This window comes from Vulpes vulpes, chromosome 15 (assembly GCF_048418805.1).
Source record: "Vulpes vulpes isolate BD-2025 chromosome 15, VulVul3, whole genome shotgun sequence".
Classification (NCBI taxonomy): domain Eukaryota; kingdom Metazoa; phylum Chordata; class Mammalia; order Carnivora; family Canidae; genus Vulpes; species Vulpes vulpes.
Window position 1 is genome coordinate 87756482 of NC_132794.1, and position 19717 is coordinate 87776198.

General features: G+C 52.9%; 1 protein-coding gene and 1 long non-coding RNA gene across 3 annotated transcripts in view; one reads left to right on the plus strand and one right to left on the minus strand.

Moving 5' to 3' along the window:
• Nucleotides 1-449: 449 nt before the first annotated feature.
• Nucleotides 450-19717, minus strand: part of SLIT1 (slit guidance ligand 1) — a 167474-nt gene continuing 148206 nt past the window's right edge. For both annotated transcript variants that reach the window (XM_025983279.2, XM_072739663.1), the window contains exons 26-37: nt 15613-15776; nt 13962-14086; nt 13579-13676; nt 10492-10631; nt 10244-10337; nt 7539-7676; nt 5964-6201; nt 4365-4495; nt 3619-3773; nt 2262-2550; nt 1720-1931; nt 450-935 (exon numbers count right to left, since the gene is read on the minus strand). In XM_025983279.2, coding sequence (XP_025839064.1) covers nt 697-935; nt 1720-1931; nt 2262-2550; nt 3619-3773; nt 4365-4495; nt 5964-6201; nt 7539-7676; nt 10244-10337; nt 10492-10631; nt 13579-13676; nt 13962-14086; nt 15613-15776 — 2023 coding nt within the window. In that variant the 3' untranslated portion in view covers nt 450-696. The remainder of the gene's footprint in view (nt 936-1719; nt 1932-2261; nt 2551-3618; nt 3774-4364; nt 4496-5963; nt 6202-7538; nt 7677-10243; nt 10338-10491; nt 10632-13578; nt 13677-13961; nt 14087-15612; nt 15777-19717) is intronic.
• LOC140595704 (uncharacterized) lies at nt 930-6014 on the plus strand. Its single transcript, XR_011997523.1, has 3 exons — nt 930-1177; nt 5525-5741; nt 5882-6014. It is a non-coding gene; the product is annotated as an uncharacterized lncRNA (long non-coding RNA).

Here is a 19717-nt window from a genome sequence, read left to right on the forward strand (position 1 = left end):
CTGGTTTGTTCACCACCCCAAATAGACCCAGTGGGCATTTCCTCCACCTGAGAGCCCCCTCCTTGAAGCGACAATGGTCAACCCATAACTTCAGGATTCAGAGGTCTGGTCCTAAGACTCACCTCTCTCTCCAGCCTCATTCCCCATCAAGCAGTGGCTGCTGTGCTGTTCAGCCCAGGGGGTAAGGGTCAGCCCCTTCCTGGCCAGCAGGAGGGGCCCGTCCCCTCAGCAGCCTGGCCTACTGCTAGCAGATGCTACAGCAGCATACAGAGCAGAGTCAGGCTGGCTGCCCCAGGGGAGGCTTCAAGATCAACTGCAGGGGGATAAGGAGCTTCTGCAGCCAGGGAAAAGCTGGTTTGGGAAGGGGCCAGTCCCTCCTTCAGACCCAAGTAGTAGGCAAGCAGGGGGTGTCACCATTCTGCACTTCTTGGCCTGACCTCAAGCACACATTCATTCAACAAATATTTATTAAGCGCCTATTTGTGCAAGGCACTTCGGGAGGGAGAGCGGCCTGCAGCCCGGGCCCCGCCCCGCCCCCAGCGCCGGCGCTCCGGGAGGTCGGCCCACCCCTCCCACCGCACGCCGCGGGCGCCCAGGAGCAGCTACGCCGGCCCGCACCGACCGGGCTGCAGGCCCCGGGGCTCCGCCGCAGCCGTGCCCCCTTGCCCGCCTCACCCCTCCCCGTCCAGCCAGGCGCTAGGCGCAGACGGCGCAGCCACACTTGGTGGGCTTCTCCACCTCCTCGGCAAAAGAGGTCCCGTCGCTGCACTCAAAGGTGAACTTCCTCCGCTTCAGCCGCAGGCCCTGGCAGCAGCCCTGACCTGGGCAGGAGCCCCGGCACTCCACCCACGACAGCGGGCGCGTGGTCTGGCAGATGGCATAGCCCCTCTGGACCTGGTGAAAGTCCCGGACAGGGTCCCCCCGGCACTCGGACTCTGGATAGGACAGACACCAAGAGAAGGCCTCAGAGCACACCCGTGGGCCAGCGCTGGCCCAGGGGGAAGGCAGGAGGAGGAGAGGCAGCATCCAAGGACCAGGGCCTCTAGTGCTCAGACTCCACCTCCGTCCCCCACCAGACATGCACATGCACAGGCTTCCTCCTGGGCCCATGGTCCAATGAGTATGAAGGAAGAACTTTCTAGCTGCCGGGACCCTCCAGGACAGATGGAGCTGCCAGGTAAGTGGGCTCCAAGCAGAGGAGGCTGGGAAGGCAAACACAATAGAGAAGGAATGTGTGCCAGGAGCGTGGGGGGGGGGGGGTTGCGCCTAGGGGACCCAGAAGGCTTGAGTTTTGGACTTCAGCTTCCCTCTGCCTAGCCTCACTAGTCTCCAGCCCAGCAGAAGCATCTTGGTCACATGGGCCTGGAAAAGAGTTCCGTAACCCTCAGACTTCCTGCTGCTCCCGGTGTCCCAAGGTAATGGGGCCAAGAGGTGGAGGTTCAGGCAAGAGCTGTTACCCTGGGCAGTCCCTTCTGTAAGGGGAGACCCCAGCCAGGAGGCAGCACTTAACCCAGATAAGGGGGCTTCAGGGCAAGCTGGGCCATTTGTATGGAAGTGGGGTGCAAAGTCCAGAGGGTAGGGGGGGGGTACCACAGCCCAACAGCAGTCCAGGGTACAGGAGAGGGGAGGGGGCACAGAGGGGTTGCCAAGCTTGGAGGAGGAAAATCAAGTCACTACTGCAGGTTGTGGAGAGGGCATGTCAGGAGGGGGGCCCCTGACCTTGCTCACACAGCTCGCCCGAAAAACCGGGGTCACACACACAGTGTGCCCCCTTGGTGGCCAAGACCTGGCAGTGGCCATGTAGGCACTGCAGGCCCCCACAAGGATCTGCAGGTGCCCTCGCCTGGTTGCACAAAGCCCCCGAGTACCCATCCTGGCACTGGCAGCTGTAGGAAAGAGCGTCGAGGGGCACACATTTCCCGTGGACACACCTGGAGGGGACAGAGAAAAGGTACTGTGAGAATAGGCTGGAGCCAGTCCAATCCTACACAATCCCAGCCTTGGCACCATGGGATGCTGCTCTGTTCCGAAGAGCAAAAGGGAGCAAAATGTGACACTGTTCCCTAGGGACATCCTCCTGTTAATAAAAACTGAAAACTAGAAAAAAAAAAAGTAAAACCCTGTTGTGGGCCACATGTTCTAGTTTGGGGATTTAAAAATACAATCCATGCAGCAGCCTGGGGATAGGAGCTTATAGGGAAAGGTAAGGAACCTACAGGTGGACAGGGGATGAGGGCTCCTTGAACCCAGTCCATGCTCACTTGTGGCCATGGCAGGGGCCATCGGCTGGCTGGTCACAGTGTAGGCCCCCCCAGCCGGCCTCACAATGGCACACAGGCCCCGGGGTGGCATTGGGCTGGCAGATGCCATGCAGGCAGTAGAGCTTTCGGCAGGGCTCACAGCCTGGCACCACGCCTGGCTTCATCCGCGTCTTAGTGAAGTCCTGCAGCTCATTGTTGATGTATAGGTTTCGGATGCAACCGTGGAAGCTGGTGCCGTTGAGGATCTGCCACAGGCGGAAGGCGGCTGAGTTCACGTCCACTGGCATCCCTGGGGTGGGCAGGATGGGGCAGAGCTGGGCCGGGTCAGGCTCAGACCATGCCTGGCACTCACCGCTGAGGTCCACTGGGCAACTGCACAGGATTTCCTCCCACCCTCAGCCTCTGTTCTGTCTCTGCAACCCTGAGCCAAGGTCCTTTGCCACCTTGGAGGGTCCAAATTCCTTTCCCAGAAGAAATAGAAAAGCAGCCCCCTCTATGACCACAGCCCAGGGGAGCCAGGCCTAGCAGCCACCAGCTGACAAAGGAAGCCCTGGGTACCTAAGGTCTGGCTGCCCTCACCCAAGGCTCCTTCCTGCCCTGTGGGACACCAGCACTTACCTCCTTACTTCAAAAGCAGAAAAGGCCTAAAACTAATGTGTATGCCACTTTGTCACCTGCTTTTGTGGTCATCACAGCAACCCTCTGAGGTCAGGTTGGCTAAACCCCATCTGGTGCTCAGCGACTTGCCCAAAGTTGTACAACTAATAAACCACAGATCTGGGATTAGAACCAACAGTTCTCTCCACACCTGCCCAAAGTCTCACCATGGTGCACTGCGGCACGGAGAAAGCCCCACTATTGCAGAAACCTGACTTGTCTGGACCTGGAAATGTTTGCAGGTGGTAGACAAGGTCATTTAGCTTGCAAAGCATGTAAAGCCAGCTGGGAGGTCCCCAGCTGATGCAGGGACTCCATGTCTGGGCCTCTTACAGCAGGCTCTGAGAGCTCCAGGACTAGGAACAGACCCTGAATACTTGGCAAGGCCCTTCTGGCCCAAAGCCAAGAGGAAAGGTGTCCACTTTGGAAGACAGCTGGGAAAGCTCCAGGTTCCTCTCAAGACCAGGCCACAGACAACCCAGGTACGCATCCTTCTTGGTCAGCTTGGGCTCCAGGCTGGGTAGGACAATCCACCCGTGGCTTAGAATACCCCCTCAATCCAGTGGCTGGGGCACTAGCCCTCCTGGCAAGCCTTAGGCTGGAGAGCAACAGATGCCCCACCTGAAACGGCTGTCTCCGTCACTTGATGGGGAGGCCTGGGGAGAGCCAGCCACAGCCTTTATCTGGGCCAGGTCCTTACCTCCCACGTAGAGGGGAGCTTCGCTGTTTAGTGTGTAGTGTTTGCCAAAATTGTCCATGGTCATGGGACTGCCTCCATCGATGGAGAGATTCACCATCTGGTCAAAGGTGACCAGCTCAACGGTGTGGAACTGTCCATCATTGATCGTCTCGGCACTGGAAGAAGATGGGGTGTCCCCACCCCAGGGAATGGGCTTCAATTCGGCCCATCTCTGCCTGGTCCCTTCCCTAGAAAGGCCACTGATGCAGCAGCTGCTTCCCAGGAAATAACATCTCTAAGGAAGGAGGGTGTGTCAACTCTGTGGCGTAGGGCCTGGTACCTCCTGCTTCCCTTCTTGGGACTCCTTGGGGAAAGCTGAGCAGTTTGGGGCAAGGGCTGCCATCTTACCATCTCTCCCTTCCCACTGTGAGGAGGAGGTAGGATAGGGAAGGGTGAGCCCACCGCTCAGGCCTCAGCCCCAAGCTGGGGCCTCACTAGATGGTTGAAATGCCCTTCCTATGAACAAGGGGTAGTGGAAGGGGAGGTGGGTGGGCGGATGGGATGACTGAGGGGGGCACTTGACGGGATGAGCACTCAGTGTTATGCTATATGGTGGCAAACTGAACTCCAATAAAAAAATATACCAAAAAAGAAAAAGAAATGCCCTTCCTCCCGCTTGGGCAGCCCAGGTGCCAGTGGTCCCAATAACCACCTGCTTTTGCCCTGGGAGACCCTGAGCGAGGGTGGTGGGCATGAGGAAGCCTTACCTGTAGATGGCCGAGCTGGGGTAGCTGCCCGGGTCATAGCTGACACGCACGTGACCCTGGTACAGCTCCACTGCCATGTGGTCATTGTCTCCATTGTACAGCAAGATCCCGTTGTCCTCTGCCGTGGAGACCTGATGGGCAAGGACACATTTTCTCCCACCACACTCCACCCCACCTAGCGATGGCACAGGTAGGTGGGGGACCCACATTTGGAAGAGGAATGCTGTGTGCAGAGCTGTCCTCCCCTGGCTATGTAGCCTGCCCAGGGGACATATCCTCCAGGGGATGCTGACAGAGGCTAGTAGCCCCTGGTTCACATGCCATCCACTGCGAGGTTGGCTGGGGCTGCAGAGAGAAGGCAGATGGACGAGCCCAGTCCTGGTAACCACTTGCTAGGAGGAGCAGGTAAGAGACCTTAGGGCGACCTGCTCAGAAAGTCCAATGGGTGTGGGGTAGCCTGTTCTGCGGGCCTCTGGAGCCACTGAGAGGACAAGTTAAGAAGGCTCTCTAACAGCCGTGACCACCCAAACCTGAAAAGAGCCACTCAGGAGGTAGTGCCTGTCTCTGGAGCTGTGCAAGCAAAAGCTGGAGCTACCTTAGGAGGGAGATCACTCTACAATGCTGTAGGAACCATGATCCTTCCTTGTCCCTCTTCTGTTTCTTCTGGTAAAGAACCTGACTCCCTGGTCTCCTAGGACTGGCACATGGCCCAGGGAGGACGCATCATAGCACCCCATCTAGCTGGACTCAGTGGCTGGGCCAGGGATGGGCACGTGGCTGAAGGGAGGCCAATCCAAGATCTTCCCTGAAGTTGTGATTGCTGTCCAACCAGCTGGCAGGGCAGAGCCTGTGACAGGGACAGTGGGGCTGACCTCACCTCTTTAAGGAGGTGCCTGAGGCAGTGGCTGGGAGGGTTTGGGTGAATGTTACTTTGTTGAACAGTTAGGCTAGCTGTATTCTTGCAGTGTAGATAGTGTGCATGGGCAAGATGAAGTGGGGGGGGCATAGTAAGCATGTTGGGAGGCTGAGGGGCTCTGTGAGAGAAGGAGGAGAAAGATGCGACTGCTGGGGTAGGGAATGCAGTTGGAGGAAGAGAGCCAAAGAGGAGATGCAGACTTTGATCATTTTCCATGTGATGTGCACCACCCCCATCCCTCCAGGTAAACATTGCCATCCAAGTGCGATGTGCCTTTGCCCTCAACAAACCAATGCTCTGAGACGAAATTTAAGACATGAAATGGCAAAATAAGGGCCCCAAAATAAGGGCCAGGAGGCTAAAGATACAAGGCCAGAGCTGAAGCCCAGAGCCAAATCCGGCCATGTCCCAGGCCATAGAGAAGTGTGTGTGCAGCACTGGAGGCTGGAGCTGAGGAGCAGGTGAGACGGGATGGCGGGAGAGGATCCGGTCACCTATCCACCCTTTTCATCCTACCCTGGTTTCAGATAACCTTTCATGTGCTTGACCCACATCCAAAGAGTTTTGATTAACACAGGTTCCTCCCTGTCCTCCTGGGCAGGGACTCCCCTCAGTGCTCTGACCCGAGGCCACACCCCCTGGCGCCCCACTCGCCTCTGTGACTGGCCACCCTGGGCACGCACCTGCAGCGTGATGTTGGCCCGGGGCCAATTCTGCAGGTCAGTGAACTGCAGGTAGGTGTCCCGATCCACAAAGTTGACACTGAGCAACTTCTCACACTCAGGGCCGCCGAAGCCTGGGAGGCACTGGCACACAGGCCCACCGCCCTGGTCCACACAGTTGGCCCCATTCTGGCACTCGGTCCCCTCGCAGGGGCTTCTGGGGGCAGGAGGGCGGGGAGGGGCCTCACAGAACTGCCCGCTGAGAGGGAAAAGATACAGGTCAGAGAAGGCTGGGCGAAGGAGCAAGGGGACATCTTTCTGTCCCACAGTCCTGGAGAGAAATTTGCTGAACATCTTGGGAAACCAGATCCTTAAAGCAATAGAAGATGCTCCTAATGAACACTTTTTCCCCCAAGAGAACTATGAGCCAGAAGGACACTGAAAACAAGGTGAGAAGCAAGTGTGGTCCCTGGAACAGCACCATCGCTTTCACCTGGGCATTTGTCAGAAATGGAAAACCTGAATCTACTTCTTACCAAGATCATGTGCACATTATAGTTTGAGAAGCACTCGAGGCTCGGGGCAGTCAAGTCTGCTAGCAAACTCACTATTGTCCATTTTACAGAAAACAGACACAAACAAGAAAGAGAAGACTCAAATGACTAAAGAAATAAAAGAGGGGACATTACTACCAGCAGGGAGTTCTGACACAGCCACACCCATAGCACCAGTCTTCACAGCAGCCAAGAGTGGAAACAGCTCAAATGTCTCTCAGTGGATGGATACACAGATGTGGTCCATACGATGGAATAATATTCAGCCACAAAAAAGAATGAAGTTCTGATGTATGCTGCCACATGGATGAACCCCAAAAACATGATTGTAAGATCATATGACTCCATTTATATGAAATATCCAAGATAAACAACTCTATTATAGACACAAGTATTAGATTATTGGTTGCCTTGAGCTGAGATGGGAGGGGGTAGGGCGACAGATAATAGGTATGGAGTTTCCTTCTGGAGTAATGAAAATGTTCTCAAATTATTATGGTTAATGTATGTACAATTCTGGTAATATACTATAAGCCACTTAATCCTATATTGAAACTGGGTGAATCTCAGGGCATGCGAATTATAGCTCAATTAAAGTGTTTAAAAAAAAAAAAAGACCCAAGCAGAGCATGGGAGGTAGGTGGCCAGGAAGGCAGCCCTTCTTCCCCAACCCCAACCCTGGCCAAAAACCTTTCAGAAGTCAGGCTGTGAAGATAAGTGACCTTTATGCCAGGATGTGTCTTCAGAGGTCTGCTGGGCAGGTATGTGGTGGGCACTGGCCAGTAATCTGTACCCACCTCCCACTCCCTCCACCAAACAGTTTAGGGACCTTGTGCTTATGCCCTGAGTGATTAGGTAGCTTTCCCACAGCCACACAGCTGGGGTTGGCATCGCCATGGTCAAAACCCAAGGATCCAACTTCCAAGCTCTGACCCTAACTCCCTCCCACCCGCTGTGCTTGGGGGCTCCTGCCAGCTCCAGGGCTGGAGGCCAGGAGGCCTCGGTCACTCATGTTCACTCGTGCTCCCCCAGGGCCACTCACCTGTAGCCCTCAGCACAGAGGCAGGAGTAGCTGTTGACTTCATCCACACACTGGGCCCCATGCTGGCAGCGGTGATCCCTGCAGTCATCCTGGTTCTCACTGCAGTTGTCACCCACGTAACCTGGTGCACACTCACACCTGGCATACATGCAGGGATGGGGGGCAGTCAGTCCCTCACTCAGTCGGAAGCCCATGGGGTCTGGGGGATGTGTGACTATGGGACACCCAAGAGGTCAAACAGAGCCCAGGAGAAAAAGCTGCCTCCCAGCACATCCTGGGACCCTTTCCTGATACAAGAAGGGAGCTTGCGTGGGCCTCTGGGTGGGGGCAGGTTCTGGGCCGGGAGCATGAGAACAGATCTTGTCATGGAAGACCTACCTTGACCACTGACAGCACATCCGAGGCCAAACTCAGGGCCTTTCCACAGCACAAGGCCCTGAATCCTAGGGCTCAACTAGCTGTTTTCTCCAGCCTTCCCAACTCCACTGGACTGGCCTCCTAGCCCTCCCCCTTCAAAGGTCATGCCCCCACTCAAGTGACACGAGACCAGCCCCCAGCCCTCACTGGGCTGCACTGGTTGCCTGGAGATCAACCATTTGCCTATCAAGGAGTATACTCCTCCACCTACTTTTCAGTCACAGCCTTGTGAGATGCCCCCTGTCCTGCTTCCCCCTGCCCCCACCATCAGGGCCCACCCTGTGGTTGGACCTGTCTCTACTGGCAGCAACCTGCACCTCACCAGCACTTCCCAGCTGCCACCACCTACTGATTCTGGAACATCCTCTTCTCTCTCCCTGCCTCTGTCACTCTGGTCAATACCACACCTCCTCCAGGAATCATCCTCCCAGCTATCATCAAGTGATCCCTGTTGGAAACTTCCAAACTGAACTGCAAACTCCACAGTTCAACCACACAACCTGGCAGGCAGGTGCTCCTGCCTGGATGTTTGCATTCATTCTCAGTTTTTTAAGCTGTAAGAAATACTTTTCTACCCAAGTGAAAATACATACACCTATGGGCACACACACCCTAAAGCCAGCTTAATGACACAATACTCCTTACTACATAAAATGCCATGATGCTCTGACAGTTCTTCTATTTTAGGTTAAGATTTTATTTATTTAGGAGAAAGTGTGAGCGAGCCAGGGGAGGAGCAGAGGGGGAAGGACAAGCAGACTGTGCACTGAGCCCAACCCGGGGCTTGATCTCAGGACCCCAAGATCATGACCTGAACCAGACACTTAACCAACTAAGCCATGCTTATACGCCTCTGTTTTAGTTTTTTGAGTTAATCGACCCACCCTATGGTCATAATCCACTACTGAGTCTTGAGCTGCAGTCTGAAAAATGTTGCAAGTAGCTGACCCTCCACCTACTCCACCCATTCACACTCACTCCTTCCCTCACTCAGCCAATGTACCAAAAACCTGCTGAGTTCCAAGCACAGCTGAGTCCTTACATCTTCCCTCCAAGGCGGAAGCTGAGAGAACCGGCGCTACACAGCTGCTGTCTGTGCACTTTTGGTGCTATCAGGGACTCCTCCTGGCGCAGTGTGAGGGATGAGGGGCAGTCCTGCTTTTTCCCACCACCTGAGGTCCAGCCCCTCTGAGCAGCGGGCTACCTCTTGATCTGCCACTGCTCCTTGGTCGGCTGTGCCAACTCCACCCCAGCAGCTCACCCACAAGCATGGCAGCTGTGCAGCTTTTGGATGGAGACTTCCATGCACCTCTCGATCTCAGTAACCCCTGTCTCTTGCTTCCTGCCATTGTCCTTGGGTGGCCCCTGCTGGACCGTGGGCTCCCTGAGAGGCTCCACTCCCCACTCTGGCCTGAGTGGCTGGGGTTGGGTCCCTCAGCCTCAGGCCTCAACCCTGACCACCTGTCCTGACCAGTGGAACAAGGGTCCCAGAAATGTTTACAAAGCTGCAGATGGAAACATTTAAAAAACCCATGACCTTCATGTAGTTTTCAGGTGACAGTGCACTTCTATATATTCTAACAATGATGGTGACAATAGTCAATGACCCCTTATCCAAACCTCCTGGGGCTAGATAGGTTTTGAAATTCAGAAGATTTTGGATTTTGGAAAGGCTATTTATAACAATGTCTAAAGCATTATGTAACACATCAATGGGATCTGGGGCAGCCCCTTAATTAAACATGTTCACATTTCTGCAGCAAAATCTATACACGTTCACACTACATGGCAAGAATAGTGACTTATACATAACCTCATATCGGTGGGGGTCAGGTTTTATTACCAAATACGTTCAAGTCAAACCAGGTTTTGCTACCAAATGGGCTTCTGGTTTTCAGAGTTTTGTGCATTTTGTAACTGGGGAGGAGAAACTGTGGATCTGGAAAGATAACAGCCCCTTTATGGAGCACTTATCAGATGTCAGACTTGGAGCAAAGTACATTTGTTCATCTGACCCTTACACCTACCCCAGGAGGGAGCTATGGGATGCCCACTTTGCAGATGAGAAGACAGGCTCAGAGGGGTCAAGGCATCCACTCAGGGTCATACTGTAAACCCAGGTCTAGCTGACCAAAGCTATACCCACTACCGCCCTATCCCCACCCAGACTTGCAGGAACCTGCATAGCCAAGACCAAACCCACTTTTGACAAGTAAGGAAATAGGAGGGGAGGGGACTGACTTCAAGGCCCATGCCCTTGTCTGGCCCTGAAAACAGGCAACACTGACCTGGGCCCATCTGGAGTACCCACACACTGGGCCTCGTGCTGACACGGGTTCAAATCTGAGGAGCAGAAGTCCACCAGCTGCTCACAGCCCCTTCCTGGGGAAAGAATGAGGAAGGAGAGAAGCTGCCCCCAGACTCTGCCAGGTAGCTGGGCTAGCAGAAACCCCTGCAGACGCTGAGTGGGGGCCTCAGCCCTTCTGCCCACAAGACAGGGCTCAGGGCCTGTGCACCCCCGCCCCACCCCACTTACCCGTGTACTGTAGGGGGCACTGGCAGGTGTAGTTGCCCACACCATCCACACAGATACCCCCATTGGCGCATGTGTGCTCCACACAGTCGTCCGTATTCACCTCACAGGTTGGGCCTTCAAAGCCGGGGGGACAGGAACACCTGAGGGGAGGAGGGAGGGTGGGTGGGCCCAGGGCCAGGGCAGCAGCCTTCCTGAGGCACTGATGGAAACCTGTGTCTGCAGGTGACTATTGTCATCCCAGAACTTTGGCCCCTACCCTAGGCCAGGCCAGGCCCTTGCTAGCTGCTGGGGTCACACTAAATAAGACCATCCTGCACCGTGGGGACTCACAGTCTAGCTGTGAGGCCACCAGAGGAAAGTTGGTAGGTACCAGGATGGTGCCACACTGAGGCCAGGTGGACAGAGGCAGGGGACACTTGGCTCATACATTGGGGGTAGGGGATAAACAGGAGCCAACTTGTAGAGGGTCCTGGGAATCCATATCTTCCAGCCAGTGTACACCTTCCCCCAGGGGTCACCTGGGGTCTTCCAAGCCATATGTGGGTCAGAGAGGTCTGAAAAATTAATTTCCAGCCAGATCTTCAAGTTCAGCACTCTGAACAGACCTACCCAGAGCTTTAGAAAGGCACATACACCTCTCCCAATCTGAGTGCAAGGTGGGACGTGCCTGGAGCCTAGAACCCTAGCGCCAAATAAAGGGACTATTAGGAATATAGAGGTTTCCAAAGTAACTGGACAAATGCTTTTGCAAGAGGTTCTAGTTCTGTGCATCAAAAATCATTAAAGGTGTAAGAAACAGCACAGATCACAGGATAAGGGAGGGAAAGCTGAATGGGAAGTCATCCAAGGAGAAAAACCATGAGAGACTCTTTATAGGAAACTGAGGGCTGATGGAGGGGAGGTAGGTGGGGGGATGGGGTAATTGAGTGACAAGCATTAAGGAGGGCACATGATGTGATGAGCACTGGGTGTTATATACAACTGATAAATCATTGCACACTACATCTGAAACTAAGTATGGACTTTATGTTGGCTAACTGAATTTTTAAAAATTTTTAAATAAATCGTTAAAGGGAGACATAGTGGAATTGTCAGCCGATAGAGCATTAAAAATACTTTTTGATGACGGATTACTCTGGGGTTTTTGGCATATAAACTCGGAAGGGTTTCAAATAATTGAGTGACATGCTGCAATAAAAATTCTAATCCCAATGGCTTATCTGCACAAACTTTCTCAAATTTCTTTCACAAATGCTATATATACAGCATTTCTAGCTGTATACATAGATTTTTAAAAAGGAATATATTGGATGCTGAGCCTGCTCTAATGCTGTCACATTCACCCTGTGTGTTTAGAAGAACACACACAAAAAAGCCCCACCTATCTCTCTAGGAGTCTAATAAACTTTTACTTTCATGGGTGGTAATTATCAATAAAATTTTATAGTAGAGTTATTTCTGATATATATATATTATTAATATTTGTAATGACAACTCTGCAAAAGAAACCTCTAATTTTGGTGACAAGAAAAAAATTCTACAAACTTACACCCCCACGTTGGTGGCAGAGAAGTATGGCTGCAGGCTTGATAGTGGACCCCAGCACAGAACATAGACACAGGAAGAGAAATGGAGGTGGGGGTGGGGAGTAAAATGGAAATACTAGTACGAGGAGAAAAAAGGAGGTAAAATGTTTCAGCTGTTAAACAGGAGCTTGTTGATGTGATTTTTTAAAGTGATATCAAATTGCTGTGCTATTCAGATTCCACTGGAAAATGATAAAAATGAACTAGAAAATGAGTTATTTTTAAATGTTAATATTTACAATATCCTGGAAACTATCTCCTTTGCAATGAGAAGTTCAACTGACCTGAAAAATTCTAGCTAACACTCTAAGAATGTGTGAGAGGGGATGTAGTTGAAAACATCTGTTTGGTGGTGGTATGTGAGCAAAAAGGTATGAAGCACACAATTCTGGGGTCCACCCTCCAGCTGGGAGGGGGCTACCCAGATGCACCCACCCTCCACCTAGCAGGCTCTTCTGAGGGGTCCTCTCAACCCTCCAAGCTCCACAGACCGCCCCGTCCAGGAGTCTAGCGTGGGGCAGGGCAGGGGAGGGGAGGGTGGTTGCGGGAAGTGGGGGGCTGGATGGAGTGGCTTCCAAAATCCAGACAATGACAGAGCCTATTTTAAGGATGCCGTTTCCAAGGTGATGACCTGTAAGCAGTTGTTTAGTGTTTTTTTTTTTTTTTTTTTACCTCTGGCAGTTTGGGTTTGCAGAGAGACGTTTGGCCATTCCCGCCAAGTAGATTCAACAGCATTTTTCAAAGAGTAAATTTGTTTGGCTGGCAGTTTATTTTCAGCGACTAAGTACTATATACTCCTCTGAAAAATCTCTGGGCCCAGGAGAACTCTGAGAAAGTGGGGGGGGGTGCTCATTGAGGGGTCTTGGGGGAAAGCAGGGTGAATGGGAGGTGGGGACTTACATGGTGAGGTCAGACAGCAGCCGGGAGGGCTGGCCCTTCACGGAGTCCAAGGTGAGGGGAGAAACAGCTGCTCAGCTGTGACCAGTATGACCCATGAGACCATGAGGGCAGGCCCCGGGGGGCGCAAGTGGGCCTCACTCCCACCTCTGGGAAGGTCTCCCCACTTGTCTCAGGGGCTGCTTGATACCAAGGCACTGGCTAGGGGCCCTGCCTCCACGCAGCACTGGCACAGCAAGCGGATGTTTGACTTCCAATTGGAGGCCTTGGGGGACAGTGGAGATTATAGGGGTTTAAACCACCCCTGAACTACCCCTTAGCACTGCCACTGCATATGCCCTTGGCCACGAATTGCCAGGCCATCAGAAGGCCCTCTGGCACCCAGCATGAGCAGGGAGATGCCTGGAGCAGGAGTGAGCAATGCAGCCCCAGGCCCCAGCCTTCTCTCTGGGCAACAGGGGCCTGGCCTGGGTAGGCATGGAGGGCGCTCTAGGGAGTGCCTGCCCCTCCTCAGCACAGGGAGACCTGGGCCATCCCACTTGGGGCAGGAGGCACCCAGGCTTGCACTCCTACCCACCAGGTTCCAGCCCTGCAGGCAACTCACGTGAACCCGGCGTCCCCGCCCTCCTGTGGGCGGCAGGTCCCTCCATTTCCACAGGGGCTGCTGGAACAGCCATCCAGGGATACTTCGCAGTCTCGGCCCTGGGGAACAAAGTGAGTGAGCAGGACATCAGAGACACCCAGGGATTGGTGTGAGTCAACAGCCAGCCCGCCCCCTCAGCAGTGTGCCTCCTTGTCCCCAGAGTTACCTGCTCAGTCATTCATCCATTCATTCATTCGCTCATTCACAAGCTACATCATTGATTAAACATTCCCTCAAGCGCTGGCCCTGGGCACCCTGCAGCCCTGGGCACCCTGCGCAAGCGTGAACGCTGCAGCCCAACCCATCTTACCTGGAAAGAGCAGCCCGCCCCCGCCTCCACTCACCTTATAGCCACTGGAGCAGACACACCTGTACACCTCCAGGGGGTCGTTATGGCAGGTGCCCTGGTTCCGGCACGGGCTGGATAAGCAGGGATCGCACTTGGCCTGGACAGCCAGGGTGGGGGGACCTGAAGCGGGGGAGGGGGCAGGACAGTCCTCGGGTCGGGGGGTGGGGTGGAAGCCCTCTCCCCAAGATCCAGGCCCTCCCTGTATTTCCCCCGGGTCACTTTCCCACCCTCCTTCCTCAGCCTGCCTCCCGGCCTATAAAAGGAGTTTAGTAACAGCAGCTGCCTCAAAGGCCTTAGGGATTAAATAAGCTAATTGAAAAGCCTTAACGGATGGGCGCTGGACGCGGTGGTCAGGGCCGAGCCGGCAGTGTGAGGGCACCACGGTTGCTGTGACCAAGGTCGGCCTCTGGCTCCCCGCCCTGCCCTGTCACAAGGAGCAGGAGGGGACGCGGCTCTGTGAGGAAAAAGTCCATCTGCCTTCAAGCTGTTTCTCTCCAAGGCTGATGGGGGAGGATCCTTCCTGTCACCACAGGCAAGACCTCCTGCAGCCCCTCGGGGAGGTGAGGAGCCGGCAGCCAGGCCGCCTGGGGCATGGCACCTGCGTGCACGAGGACCCCACAAGAACAAAAGCCATCGGGTAAACTCAGGTTCCCACTTAGGACTCCTTCTAGAAATGGAGAAATATGGGTCCCGCAGAAGAGGCGTGAGCATTCCAAGAAACACTCTGCAGTAACAACTGGAAGGAAGCACGCGAGGGCTTCCCGGGATTGCCCTCGCGCGGTCTGGAGTTCTGCGAGCCACGGTGTACCTTGCTGGTACGCGTGCTCTGGGTCAAGAAAACCTTTTAACTTGCCAACACCAGCCCTACCCCTTAAATAAATACTGAGCCAATGTTTTGCTCCCAACAGCCAAGCCACAGCCACGCCCTTCTGAACCGTTACCCCCGAGACAGCATCCTTCACGCAGGTGGCCCGTCACCTATGGTGGGCACTTCCGTTTCCATGGAGGCCCGTGAGCCCGCGGAGGGCAGGGGCTGGGCCCCAGCACACGCAGCTGGCCCTGGGGCAACCCTCAGCCACCTCCCTCGGCTCAGCTGGGCTCCTGGGCCCAGGCAGTCAGTCAAGCTCTGGTGAGGAGGATGTACAGACGCGCCGGTGAGGCAGCTTCAGAGCAAAGCGTGCAGGAGTCTCCATCACGCTCAAGCCCTGGAGTTCCGCCAGTGTCAGGAGAGGGGCAGCTGGGGCAGGCTCGGGCGTAGGCTCATTGCTGCGCACAGTCCCGACCGGCGGGAGGCCCGAGCACTCGCCACTGAGAGGCTGGGAGCTTCCAGAAGTGCTGCTGTTTTGATTTGCCTTAGGTCACCCCTGGGAGGGATTAAGGCCCTCACAGCCTGAGGTTCTGCCCAGCTTTCCTGGTTCGCTGTACGTCAGGACTAGAAGGTAGCTGCACTAACAAGCAGCAGGTGCTTCACTCCTGCCACCTGACCCCCCACTCAGGCGGTCACCGCAGGGACACAGGAGCCCCTGGAAGGCCCTGGCAGGATTAGGCAGGTCCTGTGGGCCCCCAGCAGCAGGTGGGGGGAATGCAACCCTGTGCTTACCACCCCCTCCCCACACACCGCCCTCCTCTCGTGCTCCTGGGCTCACCTTGGCATTCAAACTTCTTGGCAGGTGTGGTGAGGAGCAGCTTGCCCTCCATGTCTGGGGGCCCCACACAGCGGGCAATGCCTGGCTCCTTATAGCCTGTCTTCACCCAGCTGGACAGCCAGCGGAGATGGCAGTCACAGTACAGAGGGTTGGCGCCAATGGCCCTGCATCAGAGAGCAGAGAGAGGCAGTCACCCTAATGGGGTCCTTCACCCACTAGGCACTGAGTTGCTGGGCACTCAGCGAGGGGCTGGCAAAAATCCTAACAGCCCCCATAACACGAGGCTTTACTGTGCAGCCAGTGCTGCCCTAAGCACTTCCTGTGTGTGATTTTTTTTTTGTAAGATTTTATGTATTTGACAGAGCGAGCAAGCACAAGCAGGGGGAGGGGCAGAAGGAGGGGGAGAAGCAGGCTCTCCACTGAGCAGAGAGAGCCCGATGCGGACCCTGAGATCATGACTTGAGCTGAAGGCAGATGCTTACCACAGTAAACCACCCAGGCGCCCCTATGTGTCATCTTCCTAGCCACCCCCCCACACACCTCACTCTCCCAATTGCACATGTTGAAACAGGCTCAAGAAGGTTGAACACTTGCCTAAGATTGCACAGAGAAAGGGGGGAGGTGGGATTTGAACTGGAGCTGTTGAGCATGGACCTATCAGTGCACTGCCTCCAGAGTGCATGGGGTGGGGTGCGGGGAGCCACCGTTTACCACTGGGATGAACCAGCTGCTTTCCCACGGCCCTGCATCGAATCTTCTCATTAGCCCCACGGTGTAAGCTTTCTTCTCCATCTCAAACAGTGGGAACGGAGCCTCACGTGGAATAAGTAATTTCCCTGGAGCCCCTGGATCCAGACCTAGAGCTGTCTGACTCTGAAGCCCATACTCTTTAATTTTTCTTTTCATTTTTAATTAAGGAGCATATGAATGCATTATCATTGTAAACCCACTTTTAAATACTGCAAACAAAATTCTCCACCTCAACATGATGAACATACTAAATGACACTGAACTGTACACATTAAAACGGTTAATTTTATCTTATAGGAATATCACCTTAATTTTTTTCAAAAAGGTCCATTCCTGTAACTCTGACAGAGGGGAGTTTTGTGCTATCAAATCACACATGCAGTGGCTTTTTGACCTAGTGATTCTGTTTCTGGAAGTTTACCTCACAGATACACCTGCACAGTTGTGTAAAGACACCTGTGCAGTGGTATTGATTGCAGCATTGTTTGTAATAGAAATAAACTACAATACGTCCATGTTACAAAGAAAAGCTGCACCCGGTGTCGCTACCAACCACAGAAGGACCTGTAGTCACATGGTCACCACACTCCAGGCCTATAGCCTTCCAGTCCTCTCCCAAATTTACACCTAGGGTTCTTCTTCACAAATTATATCCACCTACTGCAGATCATTACCGAGCAACTTCTTGTCACTAAGTGACATGTCTCTCCAGGTCAGCATAAATGGATCCACCTCATTTGGTCAGAGTGCTCCGTAGCATCCCAAAGAATGGATATCTCGTAGCTTACTGAGCAATTTCCCTGTTGCCAGATATTCTGGTTGTTTCTAACAGCAGTGAACACTCTTATAGTGTGAGCATTTCTCTACAGGTGCCTAGAAGTAGGCTTCAGGTCGCAGAGGAAGAACATGCAGGATGTTTACAGCTGCCCTCCAAAAAAGGTTGTATCAGCTCATGGGCAGCATGAGGCCAGGCCTGCTTCCTCGCATCCCCACCTACCCCTGCAGAGCCAACACACTTGACATCTTCCTGACTTACAGTGGGGGACTGAGAGATGGACGAGATCCCTTTTGGGGGGGGGGGGTATGAAGGAGCCAGAGCTCCTCGGTACAGCAAAGAGAAAAACAAGAGCCTGGGGCCTTGCAGTTCATTTCTCTCAACACTATTTTGCAAATAAAAGGCTGTGTGATGATAATGAGAACAGGCACATTTATTAAGTAACAAATGGCTGCATTGCCCCTTTCCACCTGTTTCTGGGCAAGAGAGAGGAAGTGGCTCCCCCGAGGTGTGTTTGGTCTGATGAAAGCAGCAGCAATTCTGAGCAGGAATCACCCCAAATAGCCCAGCTGTTGACTGCACAGTCTTATAAGGCGGCTGAGCAAGACTTGGCCTCGGGCCCCAGCGCAGCTGCTCCCTGCCCGCTGACCTTGCGCAGCCGCGTCACATCTCTGGGGCTCACTTTATAACTTGATAAAGAGCCTGCGATCTGGAGAGGGGCAGAAAGACAAGCACAAATAACCTAAAATGGGCACCAAGGGAATAATGCAGTGTGGAAAGGGCCAGTTCAACCTCGACGTGTATTTCATTTCTTCTGTCCTGATTTGCTGACAGCATCCATCCTGACTAATGGGACAAGGGAGATACGTTCCTCTCTCCACACTGAACAGCGCCCGGGCTGCTTAGACATAAAGGAAGCTCAGATGCTTTCAGTTTTTTGAAGCTGCAGTGTGTGTGTGTGTGTGTGTGTGTGTGTGTGTGTGTGTGTTTTAAAGACCTTTTTAAAATAATAGGAATTCAAAAATTATGCTATGTTTACATTAACCAGATATTTGATAGTTTTAACCTAAAAAGTACAAGGTAATGTGATTATGTTATTCAAAATATAAATACAGAATTTATTTTAAAATATTTTTTTGGAGTGTACTGCAGGAGTGAGCCATGAATTTACAGTTTATTATGAATAATTTCTTTCGGTCCCGAAGCTCATTTAGAGAAAATGCCCCCAGACAGAGGCCATTGGAATGTGGAAACCTTGACAGATCAGGACTGTCACAATTCCAATTCTCTGAAAGTCCCCCCATAAATGGCAGCAAAAGTGCATCTCAAATCATTTTTTTAAAGATTTTAAAATTATTTTTAGGTAATCTCTACAGCCAAAGTGGGGCTCAAACCTAGAACCCCAAGATCATGAGTCACAATCTCCAGCAACTAAGCCAGCCAGGCACCCTGTATGCACCTCCAATCTCAGTGTCCCTTTCTGACTCTCTACATTACACAAAAATAATAATAAAGAATAATATAAAACTTCCAAACTCAACGCTATTCAAAAGTAAATTCTGGGTTGACCAACATGTTTTCCTTGTTTCTGTATAGAGCAGCCTCTGAGCCACACCTGATTTTAACCGTTCACACTTTCATTTACCCAAAGACTGGGTTTCTGAGACTACTGTAGTAGTTTTGGGTTCACTTTCACCTGGGGACCATTTTTCCCACCGAAAATGACTGTGAGTGGAGAGTCCCAGGCCCAGCTGAGGCACTGGGGTAGAGACAACAGCCAGGCTGCTTCTCCATCCAAAAGGGCTGTGGATTCAGGTTGACACCCTAGCAAGAGCTTATATAAATAATCCTGTGTTGTTGTTGATCTTTGGTGTAACTTGGAAATAGCTGAAACAGGAGATACTCTGTGTGTTCATGCCAAGGCCCTGCTGGGCTTCTATTAATGTAACCAGGACTAAAATAGCTTTCCCATGGCTGTTTCACAGAACTGCCAACTATAGAGTTTAGCACATACTAAAACTTCAAAATCCCCTTCACCTGAGCTATACCTCCTCTGCCCATTCTCCTCTCAGGCAATTTATTTGTGTACATCACTGTCTCCTTCTACTGCACTGAAGTTTCCTGAGAGGAGGAACTACGGTCCCCTGCTGTGCCTGATACCAGCAGGCAGCCCATGAATGTTTCTAAAAGCATGAGGAATGCACAAAGCTCAGTGGGAAAGCAAAGGAAATTCAAAAAGAAAATAATCCTCCAGCATCCCATAAATGTAACTAATTTTTCTGTATTCCCTTCCAGTTCTTGTGTTCACACATGCACATCAGTGAAACCAGAGTTCATGGTCTTCTTTATCCTATGTTTTCATCAAATAGTAAACTACAGGGATCCCTGGGTGGCACAGTGATTTGGCGCCTGCCTTTGGCCCAGGGCGTGATCCTGGAGACCCGGGATCGAATCCCACGTCGGGCTCCCAGTGCATGGAGCCTGCTTCTCCCTCTGCCTGTGTCTCTGCCTCTCTCTCTCTCTCTCTCTCTGTGTGTGTGACTATCATAAATAAATAAAAATTAAAAAAAAACAAATAGT